This window comes from Pseudorca crassidens, chromosome 13 (genome assembly GCF_039906515.1).
Source record: "Pseudorca crassidens isolate mPseCra1 chromosome 13, mPseCra1.hap1, whole genome shotgun sequence".
Classification (NCBI taxonomy): domain Eukaryota; kingdom Metazoa; phylum Chordata; class Mammalia; order Artiodactyla; family Delphinidae; genus Pseudorca; species Pseudorca crassidens.
In genome coordinates this window covers 37,974,043-37,991,446 of record NC_090308.1, presented here as the reverse complement: position 1 = coordinate 37,991,446, position 17,404 = coordinate 37,974,043, and the positions used below count along the sequence as shown (strand labels likewise).

At 34.4% G+C, this 17,404-nt stretch overlaps 1 protein-coding gene across 17 annotated transcripts in view; it reads right to left on the bottom strand.

Moving 5' to 3' along the window:
- Positions 1-17,404, bottom strand: part of TRDN (triadin) — a 373,079-nt gene that overhangs the window by 42,685 nt on the left and 312,990 nt on the right. For all 17 annotated transcript variants that reach the window (XM_067702211.1, XM_067702214.1, XM_067702210.1 and 14 more), the window contains 6 exons: positions 6,956-6,982; positions 6,495-6,524; positions 4,896-4,925; positions 3,218-3,244; positions 2,800-2,832; positions 1,026-1,073 (listed from right to left, as the gene is read on the bottom strand). In XM_067702211.1, the coding sequence (XP_067558312.1) occupies positions 1,026-1,073; positions 2,800-2,832; positions 3,218-3,244; positions 4,896-4,925; positions 6,495-6,524; positions 6,956-6,982 (195 nt within the window). The remainder of the gene's footprint in view (positions 1-1,025; positions 1,074-2,799; positions 2,833-3,217; positions 3,245-4,895; positions 4,926-6,494; positions 6,525-6,955; positions 6,983-17,404) is intronic.

The window sequence follows — 17,404 nt, the reverse complement described above, 5'->3', positions numbered from 1 at the left end:
TATATATTTGGGACACAAATACATTGGGCTAGTTTCTTCATAATCTTCAAATACCCATATAACTAAGTGAGATGCTTAACACTTTAGGGTGAAAATTAGAGGAATGTTAACTAAAATTATGAGCTAAGGCAATGACTGGAATAGAGTACAATGGTTGTATGGGGTAATGTGAAAATAGGGTTTCTTTCTCATGAAATACAGTCTATAATTTCTATAAATAATTAGTTATCTCCTGAAATCTATTATATTTTCCTCTGAGAACTGTATTCAAATCCCGATTATCATGACTATCTCAGTTAAAAGAAAGAAATTATTTCACAGGCCTTTTCCTTTGGAATTATTTTTAGTAAGAAATGGGACTCCATTCATGGCGGAGGTAGGTAGGATTTCCATCTTGGGATCGAAGGGAGGAGATACAGTGTTTCAAGATGTCAGTTGAGATGGAGACTTAATTTTGTTCATCGTTTTAGGAAAGAACTTCAGAATTTCAAGAGTGTGTACACTCCTTTTTTTTTTCTCACATGAAATGATGGTTTGATATTTTTGCTTTGATATTATATGTTCTATTGATCATTCTTCAAGGCAGATTTTTAAAAGTTACACAATCACATAAGTCTCTGCGGAGCTCTCGTGAATGGAAATTATTCCATCTATACATGAACAGCAGACGGTTTCAAATTTCTGTGATTTTAAAATTTGAGGAAATGTGTTTTGAAAATGAGATTAAACACCTAAAAATAGTACATGATAATCAATGCATGACATAAATTTCCTTGTGAATTATCTGTAAGCTTAGGTCAATCACACTTAAAAAACTAAAGTATGTCACTCTAGTTTTCCACTGTTAATTTTGATTGAGTATAACTTTTAGTTATTTACAAGAATCAAGAATCTTAGAATTTATGGCACTAAGAGTGCACATACTTCAGTAAAGATGTGTGTGTCTGTGTTTGTGCACATGTGGGTGTGTGCCAATATAACATAAAACAGATACATAGAAGAAAAATCTAAAATAGCTCATTTACCTGTTTTTTCTATTGTGATAACTTTTGCCTGCTTGATAACTTTTTCATCTGTGATAAGAAAAAATATTAACACAAGTGGAAATTTTAAATGTATCAGTACAAAACAGTGACACATTTCAACCTTGATATTTTGTATTTTCTTTGAAATAACACCAATATTGAGACAAACTTAGCTGTTTTCCCAATAAAACAGCAAGTGATATCTTTTATTCAAATTGGATGGAAGCAAAAAAAAAATTTGTCCAGCTGCATATGTCCTTTGCAGCTTTCTTGCCATAAAGGTTTTCCTAAGTCAAATGGTCCCCTAACCCCTAACCAAAGTATATTCTATCCTTTGCCTTCACTGTATTTCAGTGTATTTATCTACACTGAAGTACACATAAAACATGTATTCCCTTTTCATTATTGAATAAGAATAGGAAGAAACAATTTTTTATCTTTCTTGAGCAAGATACCTCCCTGAGAACCCAGGATTAGCCTGGGAATCCAAGTTTTTATGTTGCAAAGCTGGGGAAGGGCAACGGTGGTGCGTTTATGGGATGTCTTCTGTGCTGTATGTTTTTGTAGACATAGTCAAATAGATTTGGGTCAAAGCAGAGGGATTAGTAAAATGATTCTATATAAAATTAAACTTTTCAAGTATTCAGCAGTGAGAATGAATCAGTTAGTCAAATATCCTGATTAGAAAGTTTCACTGGGAAACAGAATTTAGAGTATGAATGTGATCACTGAAATAAAAGAAAGATGTGGCTAGAGGGCAATGCCTTTGTTATACACTCAGAGACTAAACTCTCTCCTTCTCTCAGTATCTCACCTCAAAAATGGTTGCTATTTAGCACAGAAAAGAAAGTAACGGGGTTTACTATTCATTATATCAGGAGGTTCTAAAAGTTGTTTCTAAAGTTTTGCTTATGTCTATACAGACTGCTTTTCTCACCTCCCCATAGTCTGCTTCCGCTTTATTTATTTCTATGGTTTCTGTTGTTGGTGTCTCATATTCTTTAAAGCGTAAACAAGTAAAATCAAACTGACTCAAATCCATTGAAAACAGATTGTATAAAGTAAAATTTTAAAAATATAAGCAAAAAGTTTCCTAAGATACGTTTAAAGAAAGTATGCTTTTACCTTTGTAAAGATTCTGGCCTAACTATATTCACAACATCAGGGAAACAATAAAGGACAATATTCTACAGAATAACTGAGGCTTGACACAACTTCAAATTTAAATTCATATTTAATTGGTTTAAATTAAAATTTAAATAAAGTTTCTATTCTTAAATAAAAACTAATTATTAAGCTAGTCTTGGTAATTTCTCTATTTCTCCTTATGGGCAAAGCCCATTGGCTTACCTCTACTTTCTACAAAATGTAGTACCAAGAATAAGAAGATGAAGGAAAGAAGGAAGGATGAAGGGAAGCAGGAGGAAATATTGATTTCCTTTTCTTGGGATTTTTGGAATTCAAGATGATCATGTTTGAATGAGCCATTCTGAATTATAAGTTTTCTAGTGATGTCTTGCCCCAAACAGAACAAAACAAAACGAAATATAGAGACCATTCATCTGAATGCTGGCAAAGATGGTCTTTGTGCTAAGCTAAGTCTGATGGGAAGGGATCACGAGCTATGTAGTTATATCTGGCAGGTCAAGTTCTCAGCATGAACTATTAACCATCCCTAATAACTTTAGATTTGACTCTAAGCTCATCATCCTGTTAAAACTAGAACATTGAGAGACAATTTGATACTACTGTACAAATAACACCTGCAAAATACCTGGTTTACCATGAGAAACAGTCTTTTCTTGTTCTGAAAATAATAAAAAGAAAATCTTTTCAGATATTTAGAAGCTTTATAAATTAACATATGGCGAATTTTCTCTGTGACTGTGGTCCAGTGATTTGTTTAGTAGAAAAAAACTAACAGATTTTAACAAATGTGTCCATGGAGAAAAACTGTTCCTTAATTTTCATGTCATTTCATGTAGTTTAAATAAAAAACTTAAAGGTTTTGGTTGCGTGAAAACAATATACAAAGAATTCTTATTTACATTTAAGCACCTATAATTTCCAAAGCATAGGCTGTAATAAAGTATAAATACTGAGGTATAGATTGCAAATATGTATTATTAAAGATATTTAAGTTTTTTGTAAAAATTCTGTATCAACTTTATAGATAAAATTAAGATACATACTGTGTATTTGAGCTTTTTCAGATGAAGCTAGAAAATAAACATTCATAATTATAAAAATTTCAATTAAATCACCTGCAAAATTGTAGTATTTAATAATAATAAATGAAAGTTTTAAATATTACTAGGCCTAAATAGAAGTTTTAAATGGTATTGGGTTTCTGATTAAAAAAAAAAAAGAGGTAAAATGCAAAGTGTTCATATCTGGTAACACATACTCATCTGCAGCAAATAAATGTACTCGGGAAAATAAATAATAAGATAGTAGTTAGGCATTTTTAAGCCTTGATACATTAAAAAGATACATTATTTACAAGAAAAACTAGACTCAAGCTTATGATCAGTTGTCAGGTAAGCTCTGGTAAGAATTAAAGGAATAAGATAGTATTGTATATACATCTAGACTTGGATTCTTTTTTAAATTTTTTTTTGCGGTACGCGGGCCTCTCAGTGCTGGGGCCCCTCCTGTTGCGGAGCACAGGCTCCGGACGCGCAGGCTCAGCGGCCATGGCTCACGGGCCCAGCCACTCCGCGGCATGTGGGATCTTCCCGGACCGGGGCACGAACCCGTGTCCCCCGCATCGGCAGGCGGACTCTCAACCACTGCGCCACCAGGGAAGCCCTAGACTTGGATTCTTGAATTTGTTTTTATTTAAGAATCCTGCTACATAATTTTTTTTTTTTCTCCGTACGCAGGCCTCTCACCGTTGTGGCCTCTCACCGTTGTGGCCTCTCCTGCCGCGGAGCACAGGCTCCGAACGCGCAGGCTCAGCGGCCATGGCTCACGGGCCCAGCCGCTCCGCGGCATGTGGGATCCTCCCGGACCGGGGCACGAACCCGTGACCCCTGCATTGGCAGGCTCAACCACTGCGCCACCAGGGAAGCCCTACATAATTTTTTATAATGAAGAAATAGCATCCATAGAGCCTGAGAGTTTTGTTGACTTGCCTCAGGTGAGTAATTAGATGGTACCAGAACTAGGACTTACACATTAAATAGCAGAGTAAACTTGGAAAGATTGCCCTTATTTTAGATCAATGTTGCCTCTTAATAAAATGATTGTTAGTCTGGGACAATCTCCTAGTGATATCACCCAGGGTTTTGAGTAAACCAGACTTGGACACAATTCTAGCTCCAATATTTATTAACGTGAAAATCTTGGAAAAATAACTTTCTAAACTTTGTCTATTGAACTGTTTCCACAGATATGAAACATGGGTAATAATTGTCATGTTGCATGTCTCTCCTAGTGATGGGATGAAAATGGAATCTTATGCTATTCCTCAGCTCTAGCAGATGCTTGGTAAGTTCTTGTCCTCTTTCCCTTCAAATCTCAGTAGCCTATGATTTCATGATTTTATAACTCTGGTGTGTTATCAGAAATAAACTCACAGATTAAACATGATTATACTAGGCTTTGAAGAACTCCAAGAAATGTCTCCTGAAACCTGGAATCTCTGCTGAGGTTCCCTTAAAGCCATATTCCAGATGTTTTTGCCTATGGAATATCCCCATTCTCACCTAATCCAGTAGTGTGAAACCATATTGAGCAATGGAGTAGGGAAAATAATGAGGATTTGGGAGACTCTGTGTAACTCCCCATTGGTGGGTAGTAAGCCTTTTTTAGTACTAAACTAACAGCAACATTAGCTCTGTTAACTAAGAATAAAAATATTGTTACCTGGTTTTGCTTCCTTTTTAACTTGTGACTCTGAAGGGGAAAACAAAAGATAGAAATTTTTAAATCTGAAAAAATAAACTACAGCACAAATTCATTTTTGGACACTATTTTATTTCATTTACCATAATTTGAAAAAGCAGAATTTTAGTAAAAATTATTTTAGTTTCCTACTGGCTTGTCAGTACTGGACTATTGAACACACAGTAGTGAAAATCATGATATGTACTTGTCTGTCACTAAGTTATTGCTACTGCTAATGGATTTCAACCTGAATTTTCTGTTTTCTCAAGATTATTGTTGTGGAGAATAGTCCTAATGTCCACATAAGATAAATTACTTGATGATAGGAGTTGGAAGAGTTTTTCTTAAATATATGTAATTGTGATTCAGAAATTTAGACCGTGTTATGGCTTGAATTGTGTGCCACAAAAAAATATTTGAAGCCCTAATAGAAAATAACTCAGAATGTGACCTTATTTGGAAATAGGATTATTTGCAGATGTGATTAGTTAAGGTAAAATGAGGCCACGCTGGAGTAGGGTGGGCCCTTAATCCAATCTGACTGGTGTCCTTATAAGAAGAAGAAAAAAGACACAGATAGAGACACACCAGAGCAGATGGCTGTGTAATGATGGAGGCAGAGATTGGAGTGAGCCAACTACAGGCCAAGGAACACCAAGGACTGCTGACAAACACCAGAAGCTAGAAGAGATAAGGAAACATTGTCCTCTACAGGTTTCAAAGGGAGTGTGGCTCTGCTTCTATCTTGACTTTGGACTTCCATCCTCTAGAACTGTGAAAAAATCAATTTTTGTTGTTTTAAGCTATAATGATTAGTTAAGGTGTGGTTATATGGGGGTAGAGAGGATCCTTAATTCAGTAGGACTGGTATCCTTGAAGAAGAAGAGAAAAGATACAGAGATAAAGACAATGGGAGAAGAGGTTCATGTGATGACAGAGGCTGAGATTAGAGAGATGCCTCTTCAAGCCTAGGAATACCAAGGATTGCTCACAAAAACCAGAAGCCAAAAGAGGCAAGGAAGGATTCTTCCCTACACCTTACAAGGGAAACATGCCCTGCTGACACTTTGATTTCGAATGTCTAGTTTCCAGGACTGTGAGAGAATAAATTTGTTATTTTTAGCCACCTAGTTTCTGGTATTTTATTACAGCAGCCCCATAACACCAATACAGTTGGGAGACATGAATCAAAATTTTAACTGTTTTGAAAATCATTGCTGTGTTTTCTTTTAAAAAACTGTTTGCTGCCTGCTATAGCCCTCAGAAATGTTCATCTGACTCAGGAGCCCCCACAAAATAGAAGAGTGTGGGCAGCTTTTTTTCTGACAGGATGTCTGTGTTCTATAGTAATCAGCAAAAAATAGTCATTTGTTTCTTCTGAACTATATAAATTTCTCAGCGGTTTCACTTTGTAAATAGGGTTTTTTCCTAGGAACAGGTAGTATAGCTAAACATATGTTATGTTTGTTTTATTTTAAAAAGTTGTTCAAGAATAAAATTTTAGTATAATATTTGCACTAGAACACATTTGCAAAAAACTATGCTATTCATTATAAATATGGAATGAAATGTACATACCTGGCTTATCTTCTTTTTTTACTTGTGGCTCTAAAAATGAGTAAACATTAGTAATAACGATTATATAAAAATATTTATTTCCTGTACTCATGCATATTTCTTTTACATATTATTGTTCTTTAATCTTCCATATTAATTTTCTTCTTATGATTGCAGCAGATTAATACACACACAAGTAAAGGTTCCTCATTATTAATCACAATAAGAATTTTTGAGAAAAATTGGAAACATGAACTAAGATTTTTAATGAAAAGTTAATGCAATCATACCCAGTGAATGAAGTATAAAGGAAAGTATCAGCATAGCAAATTCTCAGAAACACAAGTAAGACAACCAGCACATTATCTGCACAAAATAGTTAAGCCTTTGACTTTATGCAAAACACACTCAACAACAGAATCAGAGGATGAGTAAAGCAGGCATTTAAGATTTGTTTTTTGTTTTTGGCATGTATAACATATGTGGAGACTTGGGCTTGACTTCTTTGCCTAGAAAAAGTTTAAAAATTATTAAAAACTGAGTCATTCCATTGTTATTGGATCAACATTGTATATGGTAGAATATTATATATTTGAAAATCAAACACTATAGACCCCAACTATCTTTCTTTATTGAAATTTTTACAGGATATGTAATTTAATGTCCAAGCCAAGTTACTAATTGAAAAATCATTTAAAACAATAACAGTTTAATTTCATTGCACCATTAAAATTTTGCTCACAAACTCGTGTGCAATGTTAACTGTTTAATCTAATGTTAAGATGGAAGATACAATTTTATTTTGAGAATTACTTTTAGCCTTTCATTATCCAAGATGAAAAATTCAAGACTACTGCTTTCATTTCCATTATCAATATGTTATCTGTTCCAGTATAATATATTAAATAGCGACTGCTGCTGAATCTGGAATTCTTGATGACCCAAAATATACCATATGCTTCTATTGCATATTGGATTCCTAGTTCAGGGGTTGGCAAATTTTCTGTGAAAGTTCAGATATATATATTTTTTGACTTTGGAGCCATATGATCTCTGTCGCAATTATTCAGCTCTGTTGTTGTAGCACAGAGCAGCCATAAGCATTATGTGAATGAATAGAAATGGCTGTGTTCTAATAAACCTTTACTTACAGAAGCTGGTGGCCAGTCTGCAGGCCATGGTTTGCCAACATCTGCCCTATCCACAGGAAATTTTAACTTTCTTTCTTTTTTATCTCAACAAAGATTTTAACAGTAAACAAAGCACCTTTCTTTGATTCTGAATTCCTAGATTAACAACATCCAATACCTTTCCATAACTGCTCTACTAAACTTCTTAAGAATGCTACCTTTACTTGTTTTTTCCATTTATTGACTCCCATTTAATCATTAATTCACTATCATCTAGCTTCTATTCCCAACATTATATTTATCAGGCATCTCTGATCACTAACTAATTCCCCCTTACTTTCCAGTATCAACGAACATATGTAACTATGTTGATCACTTTCTTCTTTTTAAATTCCTATTCATTTGGCTTCTGGGAAGGATGTACATAACATACTCTACTGTAATAAGATAAACATTTATACCATCCTCTTCATTGTCAAAAGTGTCCTAGTGACTTCCACTTTTAGCTAAATAAAATAGCAAGCACCTGATTAGTTTTCACACTTGAAACTACAGGAAATAGAAAAAACTATATAAAACATGGTTTTAAAGATATTGGACATCAGACAATAAAGGACAGTGATTTTTAAGTAACGAAAAACAAATGAGGTGTGCTCTATGATTATCCCAGCTTAATGCCTTGAGAAAACTGCAGGCTGTTAGTGCAGGAATAGAGCTGATTTGATGAGATTGAACTGGGTGTCTTGAGAGACCAAGACAGCGAGAGATCAGTGGTCAGAGTAATATAAAGTAGGAAGCTAAAGAGATTAGAAAGAGGGAGAAAAAAAGATTTTAAAAAGTTTGGAGAATTTGTGGAAGGCTCCCTCAAGTCTTCAGATGAGCACTGCCAGCCTATGCGCACAACGAAACTACTTAAGGTAGAGAAAGAAATAGTAATAATACTGTAGCAGTTTATAGTAAGTGTTGAAGCTGGGTAGTGTCAGTCCTTCAGCTTTGTTCTTTTTTTTTTTTTCAGTTTTGTGTTGGCTATTCTGGGTGTTTTCCCAATCCATGTAAACTTGAGAACCACTTAGTCAACATCCACAAAATAACTTGCTGAGATTTTGATGGAAATTACATTGTATCTATAGATCAAGTTGGGAAGAACTGACATCTTAATGTTGAATCTTCTACTTCACAAACATAGAATATCTCACCATTTATGTAGAGATTTTTATTCCTTGATTCTTTTTTTTAATCAGAGTTTTCTTCCCTTCACTTTTTATTTGGCTAATTTCTATTTAGGGCTCAGCTATCTCTTCCTCAGAAAGCATTTTCTGATATGGTTGGACAACTTTTCCCCTTTATGTGCCAACATTATTTTTTTGATATCTTGATCATTGTTTTTTGATATCTTATTCACAATATACTGTAAATATTAACTTAAGTGAATACCTTCCCTTCTAGACTGTGAGATATTTGAGAACAGAGATCATGTTTATTCATCATTGAATCCAGAGAGCTGGTGCAATACATGGTTATGTGATAGGCACTCAATTATTGTTTGTTCATTAGATAAATAAATGAAATAATTAATGAAAACAAGAGAAGGTAAATAAATGGAGAAGTTGAGTCAATGAATGTAGGAGAATATGTGAATTCAGAAATTACATTAGAACACAAAAAAATGTTAAAATTACTACAGGCTTTCTTTGACTTGACATGACTATTCACCTCTCAGCTTTCTGGTACCCAGACAAAGATAAAATGTGCAATCAGTTATACAATTCACACTGTTTTAAGTTGTAAGCAAATAAGTTGTTTAAGAGAAGCACAACAATTCTTGGTAATATTACCTGAGATAAATTTGTTTTATGGGTTCTCAGAAAAAAAAAAACTATAATGCAGTATAATGTAGCAGATAACATCTTCGACAATATCCCTACCCTAATTATGTAACAGTTTTCATAGGACTCTGCCTACTGCTCTCAACATGGACCAAGCACAGTTCAATAAGAGAACATATACACACACAAATTGTGTACAAATATAAGGATGTTCAATTATGCTCTTCAAACCCAACCAGGTTAAGAAAATCTTGACTTAAAAGTTCTGCTAATTCGTACAATCAGGTTGTGACAGATACTGGATAACTATCTATTCCCACAAAGCTGTTCAATAATGAAATCTGGGTTTCAGAGCTGGTTCTTCATGTGCCCTCCCATATATACTTATTTCCAAGTTTAATTTCAATTGCAGTCCTCTAACAACTAATTATTCTGCTGTTCTCCTGTATTCTGTGCTATGGTTTTAATGTGTCCCCCTATAAGAAATGTTGCAGGGCTTCCCTGGTGGCGCAGTGGTTGAGAGTCCGCCTGCAGATGCAGGAGACACGGGTTCGTGCCCCGGTCTGGGAAGATCCCACATGCCGCGGAGCGGCTGGGCCCGTGAGCCATGGCCGCTGAGCCTGCGCGTCCGGAACCTGTGCTCTGCAACGGGAGAGGCCACAACAGTGAGAGGCCCGCGTACCGCAAAAAAAAAAAAAAAAAGAAATGTTGCAGTCTTAATACTCAGTACCGCATAAATGTAACCTTATTTGGAAATAGGGTCTTTGCAGATATAATTAGGTTACATGAAGTCATTAGGCTGGGCCCTAACCCCGTATGACTGGTGTCCCTATAAAAGGAGGAGAAGAGACACAGAAATGGACATGCATAGAGGGAAGATGATATGAAGATACAGGGAGAATACCATGTGATGACAAAGAGATTGGAATGATTCACCTAGAAGCCAAGGAGCACCAAGAATTTCCAGCAAGACCAGAAGCTGAGAGAAAGGCATGGAACAGATTCTCTTCCAGAACCCTCAAAGAGAACACAGTCCTGCCTACCCTGATTTTGGACTTCTGGTGTAAGGAACTGTGAGAGAAGAATTTTCTGTTTTAAGCCACTCATTTTCTGGCATAGTTATCACAGCCCTAGGAAACAATACAATTCTTTAATCCAATCCACCACTGTTTCTCTTTGTAATTACCAAGAACATCCACACTGGTCATGCAAACACAGGCTTTTTTCCATTGTTCTTTCAATTCTGAAGCCAGAGAGATTTTCTAGGATGCCTGTCTGGTTATGTCAGATATCACATCTCAGTGTAAACCACGTACTGCCTTTATTAACTCCAGCTGCCTCTGCCTGCTCTATAAGGCTACTGATGAATCTAATTGTTGCATATCTCATCACCCTCTTCTGTACTATTTTGTACTCTGTGTTCAAGTTATACTGAAGTATTGTATTTCTAAAAACCATCTTAAGGTCTCTTTTTCTTCTGGGATGTCTTAACTGTTTATCTCTCTGTCTAGAACATTCTTCCTCCTTCTTCATCTGGCTAAATCCCATTTAGTATTCAGACTAGCTCTGGGGTCTGTGGTGAAGTTGGGTGCTCACTTCACTCTCCTTCTCCCATGAGGATGGTGTCTTTTTCTGAGCTGGGCTGCCTGGGCTTGGGGAAGGGGAATGGCGGGAATGCGGATCTATTTTTCCTACTCTCGTCAGTGTGTCTTTACTTATTTCTTTTCTTCACCCAGGTGTTTTAAGACCTCACCTGGAATCCCTGACTCTTGTGAAGGTATTTTCATGCACAAAGAGTTGTTCAAATTGATGTGTCCTGGGAGGAAATGAACATTGGAAATTCCTATATCACCGTCTTGCTAATGTCAGTCCTAAATATTCTTTAGCTCTTTTATATTCCTAGTTTCATGATCTCATACATTCAGTTATAAGAGTATATAATATCAGTTTAAAATCTGATGAAACTTCACAGGCAAACATATCTGCAGATATATGAATGAATAAAGTGCATGTAAATGTCTGTTTATACATGGTCTAAGACTATGTATTTCCTAAGGTCCATATTTAGGCTGCAATAAGCATAAGGACAAGTGTAGAATGTTTGTTGGAGGAGAATTCTGTAAAGGCAGTAGTTCTCAAACAGCAGCATCACCTGGGAACTTAAAAATGTAAATTCTTAGCCCCATCCCTGACCTTCAGAATCATAAACTCTAGGCATGGGCCAGCCCACCAGGTATATCTGACACATGTTGAAATTTGAGAACCACTGTTTGATAACCATGACATTTGTTAACAGCATTCATTTAACAAAAAACTATGGTTATTTTTTACAATTCTGAATTCCATCTAATCGTGTATGTCGTATTTCAGCAAATATGGCTTAATTAAAATCAGAGAAAGCCTTTAATCTACTGAGACATAAATGGATAAAGCTAAAAACAGAACATGCTTATGTTGATTATAGGGTGTCAACTTTTCAATATAGATGACAGTAATAGTATATTCAGATGTTTGTGATTGAGATCTGTAAAGTATGTGATGTGAAATCTACTTTATATAACACAAGAATATTTTATTTTTAGAAAGGAAACCAAATCATTGTAACATTGATGTTCTCATGGAAGTGATAATTGGCTCCACATTCAAAGAATACAGTTCAATAGTAAGTAGCAATATAATAAGTATATACATACATAAATATATTTGTTCATTTTAGTTATGGAGATTTTAGTTTTTTCTGTTTCTATTATAGCTTTTGTATTTTCTAAATATTTTGAATTGTATTAAAACAAAATGTCAATGCAGTATTTCCCATTTCTACCCTTACACTGCATAGACTTAAAAGAATAAACGGTCATAGTCAACAAATAAAAAAAGAAAGTAAAAGGAAAAAAATTAAGAGCCAAAATATTCTAAAATATTAGACACATGAATGATAAAAATCATAGCAGTTTAAAATTACATACATAAAAGAATAAATAGCCTATCTACATCTATATATATTAAGGAATTTTGAAAGTAATGTCAGACAAAATTAATAAAATTTTGACCTATACAATCAGAAACTACTTATTTCGTAGTACGCTGCAACAAGCAGTAGATAAAGATATCTTAAGTGTTGGGTCAAATTCTCATTCAGACACTCATTTACTGTGGAAACTTGACATGGCCATTTAACTTGTTTGGTTCTCATCTTCCAAAATGAAAATAAATGTAAGAAGTTAGATTAGGTGATTTTTAAGATCTCATCCAGGTCTAAAATAATATATTTACACTAAATATTAATTTAAATCTAAATAGTAAATCATTTAAAAGGGAGATTTACTTCATATTATAATAGAGAGAAATGCAGTCTGAAAGATAAGTAAAAAATATTGTTCACGGCATCCTTTAAATTTAAAAGCAGCAATACTTTGGCAGTATATTGAGATAGTGTTTGGAAAGTTCTTCAGGGTCTATGGTGGTTATGCAGCTTCCTGGTTACATGAACCCAGTGAAATTTATACACAGAAATGATTTTTTTCAGCCTCATTGGCTTTGCATTGTACTAAGTTTTCTAGGCACCAATTATTTTGTTAACTTTCTTGAGGCTGTACTAACAATAAATTTCTATGGAATCTTTTTAGTTATTCAAGCATACTAGCATTGACAATTCTGTTCTCACAATGCCTCCCAGACAGCTATCATACTTTGCCTCAACTGTGTGGTGAGGGACCCTTTGAGTCCTACTTCTTGATGCTCAAAAAGGATTAAAGTGATGCTGATGAAACTGTTTAGCAGCAAGTGCTTTGTTTGCACCATGACCAGGTATAAGAGATTAAAGTTAAGTTAAGAGAGAAGCAGTAGAAAGAGGAGGTTAATCAGAAACATTACTTTGAAGTCTTTTTTTTAATATAGAATTTAATATAGTGCTGATATCACACCATAATTATTCAACTATTCAATCATTCATTCAGCAAGTGTTGACTCAGCATTTAGTACATGCTAAGCACTTCACTCTCCCAAGAATATTTAGTCTATAAGGCTTACCTATTAATTGAGACTGAATTATTATGGACGAGTTTAATTCTGGTGACAGTCATAGAAATTAGATTTGGTTGAAATGCCATGCTACGTTCATCTCTTTCAAAGGGCATAGAAAATTATATCAATTCCAGATATGACATATATCCTTTGAAAAGTTGGAGAAGACTATAAAGAGATAAATGGACTCATTCCAACTATCTAACTTTCTAAGAAAAATGTATATACCACAGTAAATTCAAACTTAATAAATTCAAAATTGAATCATGATCTATTATTCTCTCCTGTAACCAAGTACTCTATCTTGGTAAATGGTACTACCTTCCACCTACATTTCCAACCAGGAGGCTAGAAGCCATCCAACATTCTTCTCCATGCTTTGCCACCCCTATTCAGAGTCCTGTTCATTCCATTTCCTAAGTATACCTTGAGTGTACTTCCATTCGTTCATTTCCTCCTCAGTTTCTGCCTCCATTATAGCCTCAAATATATCATTTTCACCCTCCAGTTTCCTTTCTCACCTGATGTCCTTTCCCTTCTTATCACCTTTCACTGTACCACACTCATTTATTAAGACAGCTCAGCTGTTGTCTCTCTTATGAAGACTTTCTTGACCTCTTTCCATGATGGGTTAAATGCCCCTAATCTGTACTCTCCCTATCCAATGTAAATTATTATCCCTGTATATCGTAATTATTTGCAATACTCTTTAATTATTTACTCATTTGCCTTCCCCAAATAAATTGGTAAGTTCACTAGTCAGGGACTGCAACTATCACCTTAGTATCCTTTGCACTTGTTCACTGTCCACACATAGTCAATAATAATGAACAAGTGATAACTCTGTATCAATGGAAGGTTGCTCTCTTGAGTAATGCGTACACTAAATACATTCTCACTGATGACCCATCGAAGATGCTGCTAAAATATTTGGGAAGGGGTTGCAAAAAAGAGAGCTCTTTTAACTCTGTGACCCTTCAATAAAACATATTATCAACAGAAATCTTCCATTTTTTCTCTACAGAGGATATTTTTCACAATTGTATTGTGATCACCTTGCTTTGGGATACATGAAAATAAAACACGGGAAAGTCTGTGCATGGGATTTATTATTAATGTTGTGATCATTTCATCTAAGAAAAGGAGGAAATTATACTATGTTTAGCTGTGACTATTGTGTAGTTTTCGCCTGGAATATAAAATGCATTGGGGAGCATTTTAAATTGATTAGCACCACCAGGCACAAGCATGTTTTAATTATTAAGATTTACTATATTACCCTAAACACCTCCCCATCACATCCTGATCCTTTAAGTGGGTCTTAGGAAAAAATGAGGCAATAAGAAATGAGCCCCCACTATGATGTAGCCTCAGTGAGATTCAATCCTTAGTTTAAAGGTCAGGGCTTTGATTAGGGCATGATTTAGTGGTGGAGGGTTTGTGAGGAGGAGAGCACAGTAAAATGTCTGAGTTTGGATTGGCCTCTTTAAAGTAGGGAGGCATGACCCCAAAGGAACCATTATTTTTGCCATGTTAGGTATTGGTCACATTAATCTCAGTTCCGGAGCTCTAGGATATTCTGTTCTGAAATCAGGGATGTGAGAATAGAAGAGATAGTAGTTAATATAATTTCTTTTCGTTTCTACTACACCCACATAAACAGTCTCATTTTCCTTTCTTAAGATGTTTTGTGTCATTGGGAGCTAAATTTGAACAGCATATGAAAGAAAAGAGAAGATTCCTTATGTTTGTCCACAAGAGAGATCTGAAATATTTTCCTCTGGAATATGATTCAGTTATTAAATATACACCCTCTTTTAAGCATTCCACAAGTGTGGAACATTTCATCACTGGCTTGAGAAATATTTCTATATATAAATATCACTGTGTTAATCTACTAAATCAAAAAACAAAACAAAAATTAGCTAAAAGCATTGTTTTTTAAAACTGTACGATATATTGTGTTACAAATAGTATAAGAGCATGTTTATTCATAGAAGAAAAAAGGAGACAGAATAGGTTCAAGTAATTAATAAAGCTATAATTAATTAATTATAATTAATATAGCTAATATAAAGCTATAGTTTAGAATAGCAAGAAAGATATAAAAACTAAGCAATACATTAACATGGGGAAAAACTGAATTTTTGTAAATTTTGTAATATCAGAGTAACTCACAAATTAGCCTGGAGACAGAAACCATTCTAATCGAGCTGTCTTCTTAAAGGCAAGTGTCTAAAAAGCTCTGGAGCTGTGTTTTTTGTTTTTTTGTTTTTTTATTTTAGAATAATCAGATAATCAGCTTCCTCTATGGCAAGTAATAAAGTCTTGGTTAGTGAGTTGCTTTTGCCACACTGAAAGCTCTTCCTCAATTAGTTTTTAGAGTGGGTTGAAATTGGGAAGGAGAATTTTCAATGACAATTTTATATAAAGGGCAAAAAGAAAACATTTTTTATTCCCATAAATTACAGAAAGAAGAAAATCTTTCTGAAAAAAACCTAAAAACTAAAAATTATGTCTTTTGAAGGAGTCTAAAATGCATACCATTGAAGAAATATCTAAAGGAGATGAACTATCTAATTATTGGCTCTTTGTTTACACTCATGCATAAGTAGTGTTTAGTAATTTTAAATGAAGCTATCGTTATTCCTCCTTTTTCTCTGGATAGAGAGGACTTTCCTAGGATTCACAGACCATGCATCTCTCCTTTAAGCCAGCTGAGAAAAATTGTACCTATCACAGGTTGATTCAGAAGCTACTAATGGGACTGTGCTTGACTGATTGAATTGGCTAAGAAATATTTCATCTCTAGAAGATACATTTGACCAGAAAAACTTAAGGCTACAGTACTCAAGGCATTATTATAAATAAAAAGAGAAGATTTTAGTACGGAAGTGGTCTACATTCAAAGGTCAAGCAGGAAAAGGGTTATATCGTTTTTCCACAAAATAAAATTTTTTCCACAAAATAAAAATTGCTTAAATGAAAGCCAATGATTTCATCTCTTTCAGATTTTGAAAAACTGTACCAAATTTTAATTCTGAAAAATTGTCTCATGAACCTATTAGCATAATTTATAGCTAACACACTAAAAGTTTATTTTGTGCCCAGAACCAGACTAAGCATTTTAAATAGAATACTTTAATATTTATAGTAACCCTCATGAGCTCAATTTCTCATTTTAACAAATTATTAGACAGGCTTCCAGGTCCATTTGACTGAATAACTAAACTCTTACTACATTTGTTTGTTCAAAAACATTTACTGAGCTCTTACTATGTGCTAGAAACTATTTTAGGCACAAGTAAGAATGAAATAAACCAACAAAAATCCTGCCCTAAGGAACATATGGTCTACTGCTCTGATTTGTTATAGTATCATCCAGATTTATCTAAGGATTACTTAGATAATCAGTTCAGTTCAAAATAGGTGTATCACCACTCCAACATTTTTTTCCCACCACTGCCCCCATCATCTCTATTTATATTTTTCTGAGAATAGAATGATAATATTATATTTGAGGTTCTAAATTTGGCAGTAAATTATATCCATGATACATTGGCAAAAGGAAGGTACACTACATTTTATGTTACCTTGAAGTCAAAGAGGACAACTTGTGACATTGTAAGTCATTTGCTCACTGCCTTAGAAATCAAGTTGAGTATACGAGTGTGGTCATTGATATGTTGAAAGAAGCTAGGTCATCCCACCTATGAATTCTGTAACCTGGGAATTCATTTCATCTTTATTTCAGCTTCCTTGCCTGTAACTTGGGCAAAATAATGAAACCTAAATCACAAGATTTTATGAGATCCAATTATGTATGTATGTGAATAAATCCTCTTGATTAATTAATAGCTCTACCAATATTCGTTATTTTTTTCATTTTCCAGGATTTGGATTAGGTGGCATTCAATAAATGCCCTTGAACTTACATAGTAAAAATTATTTC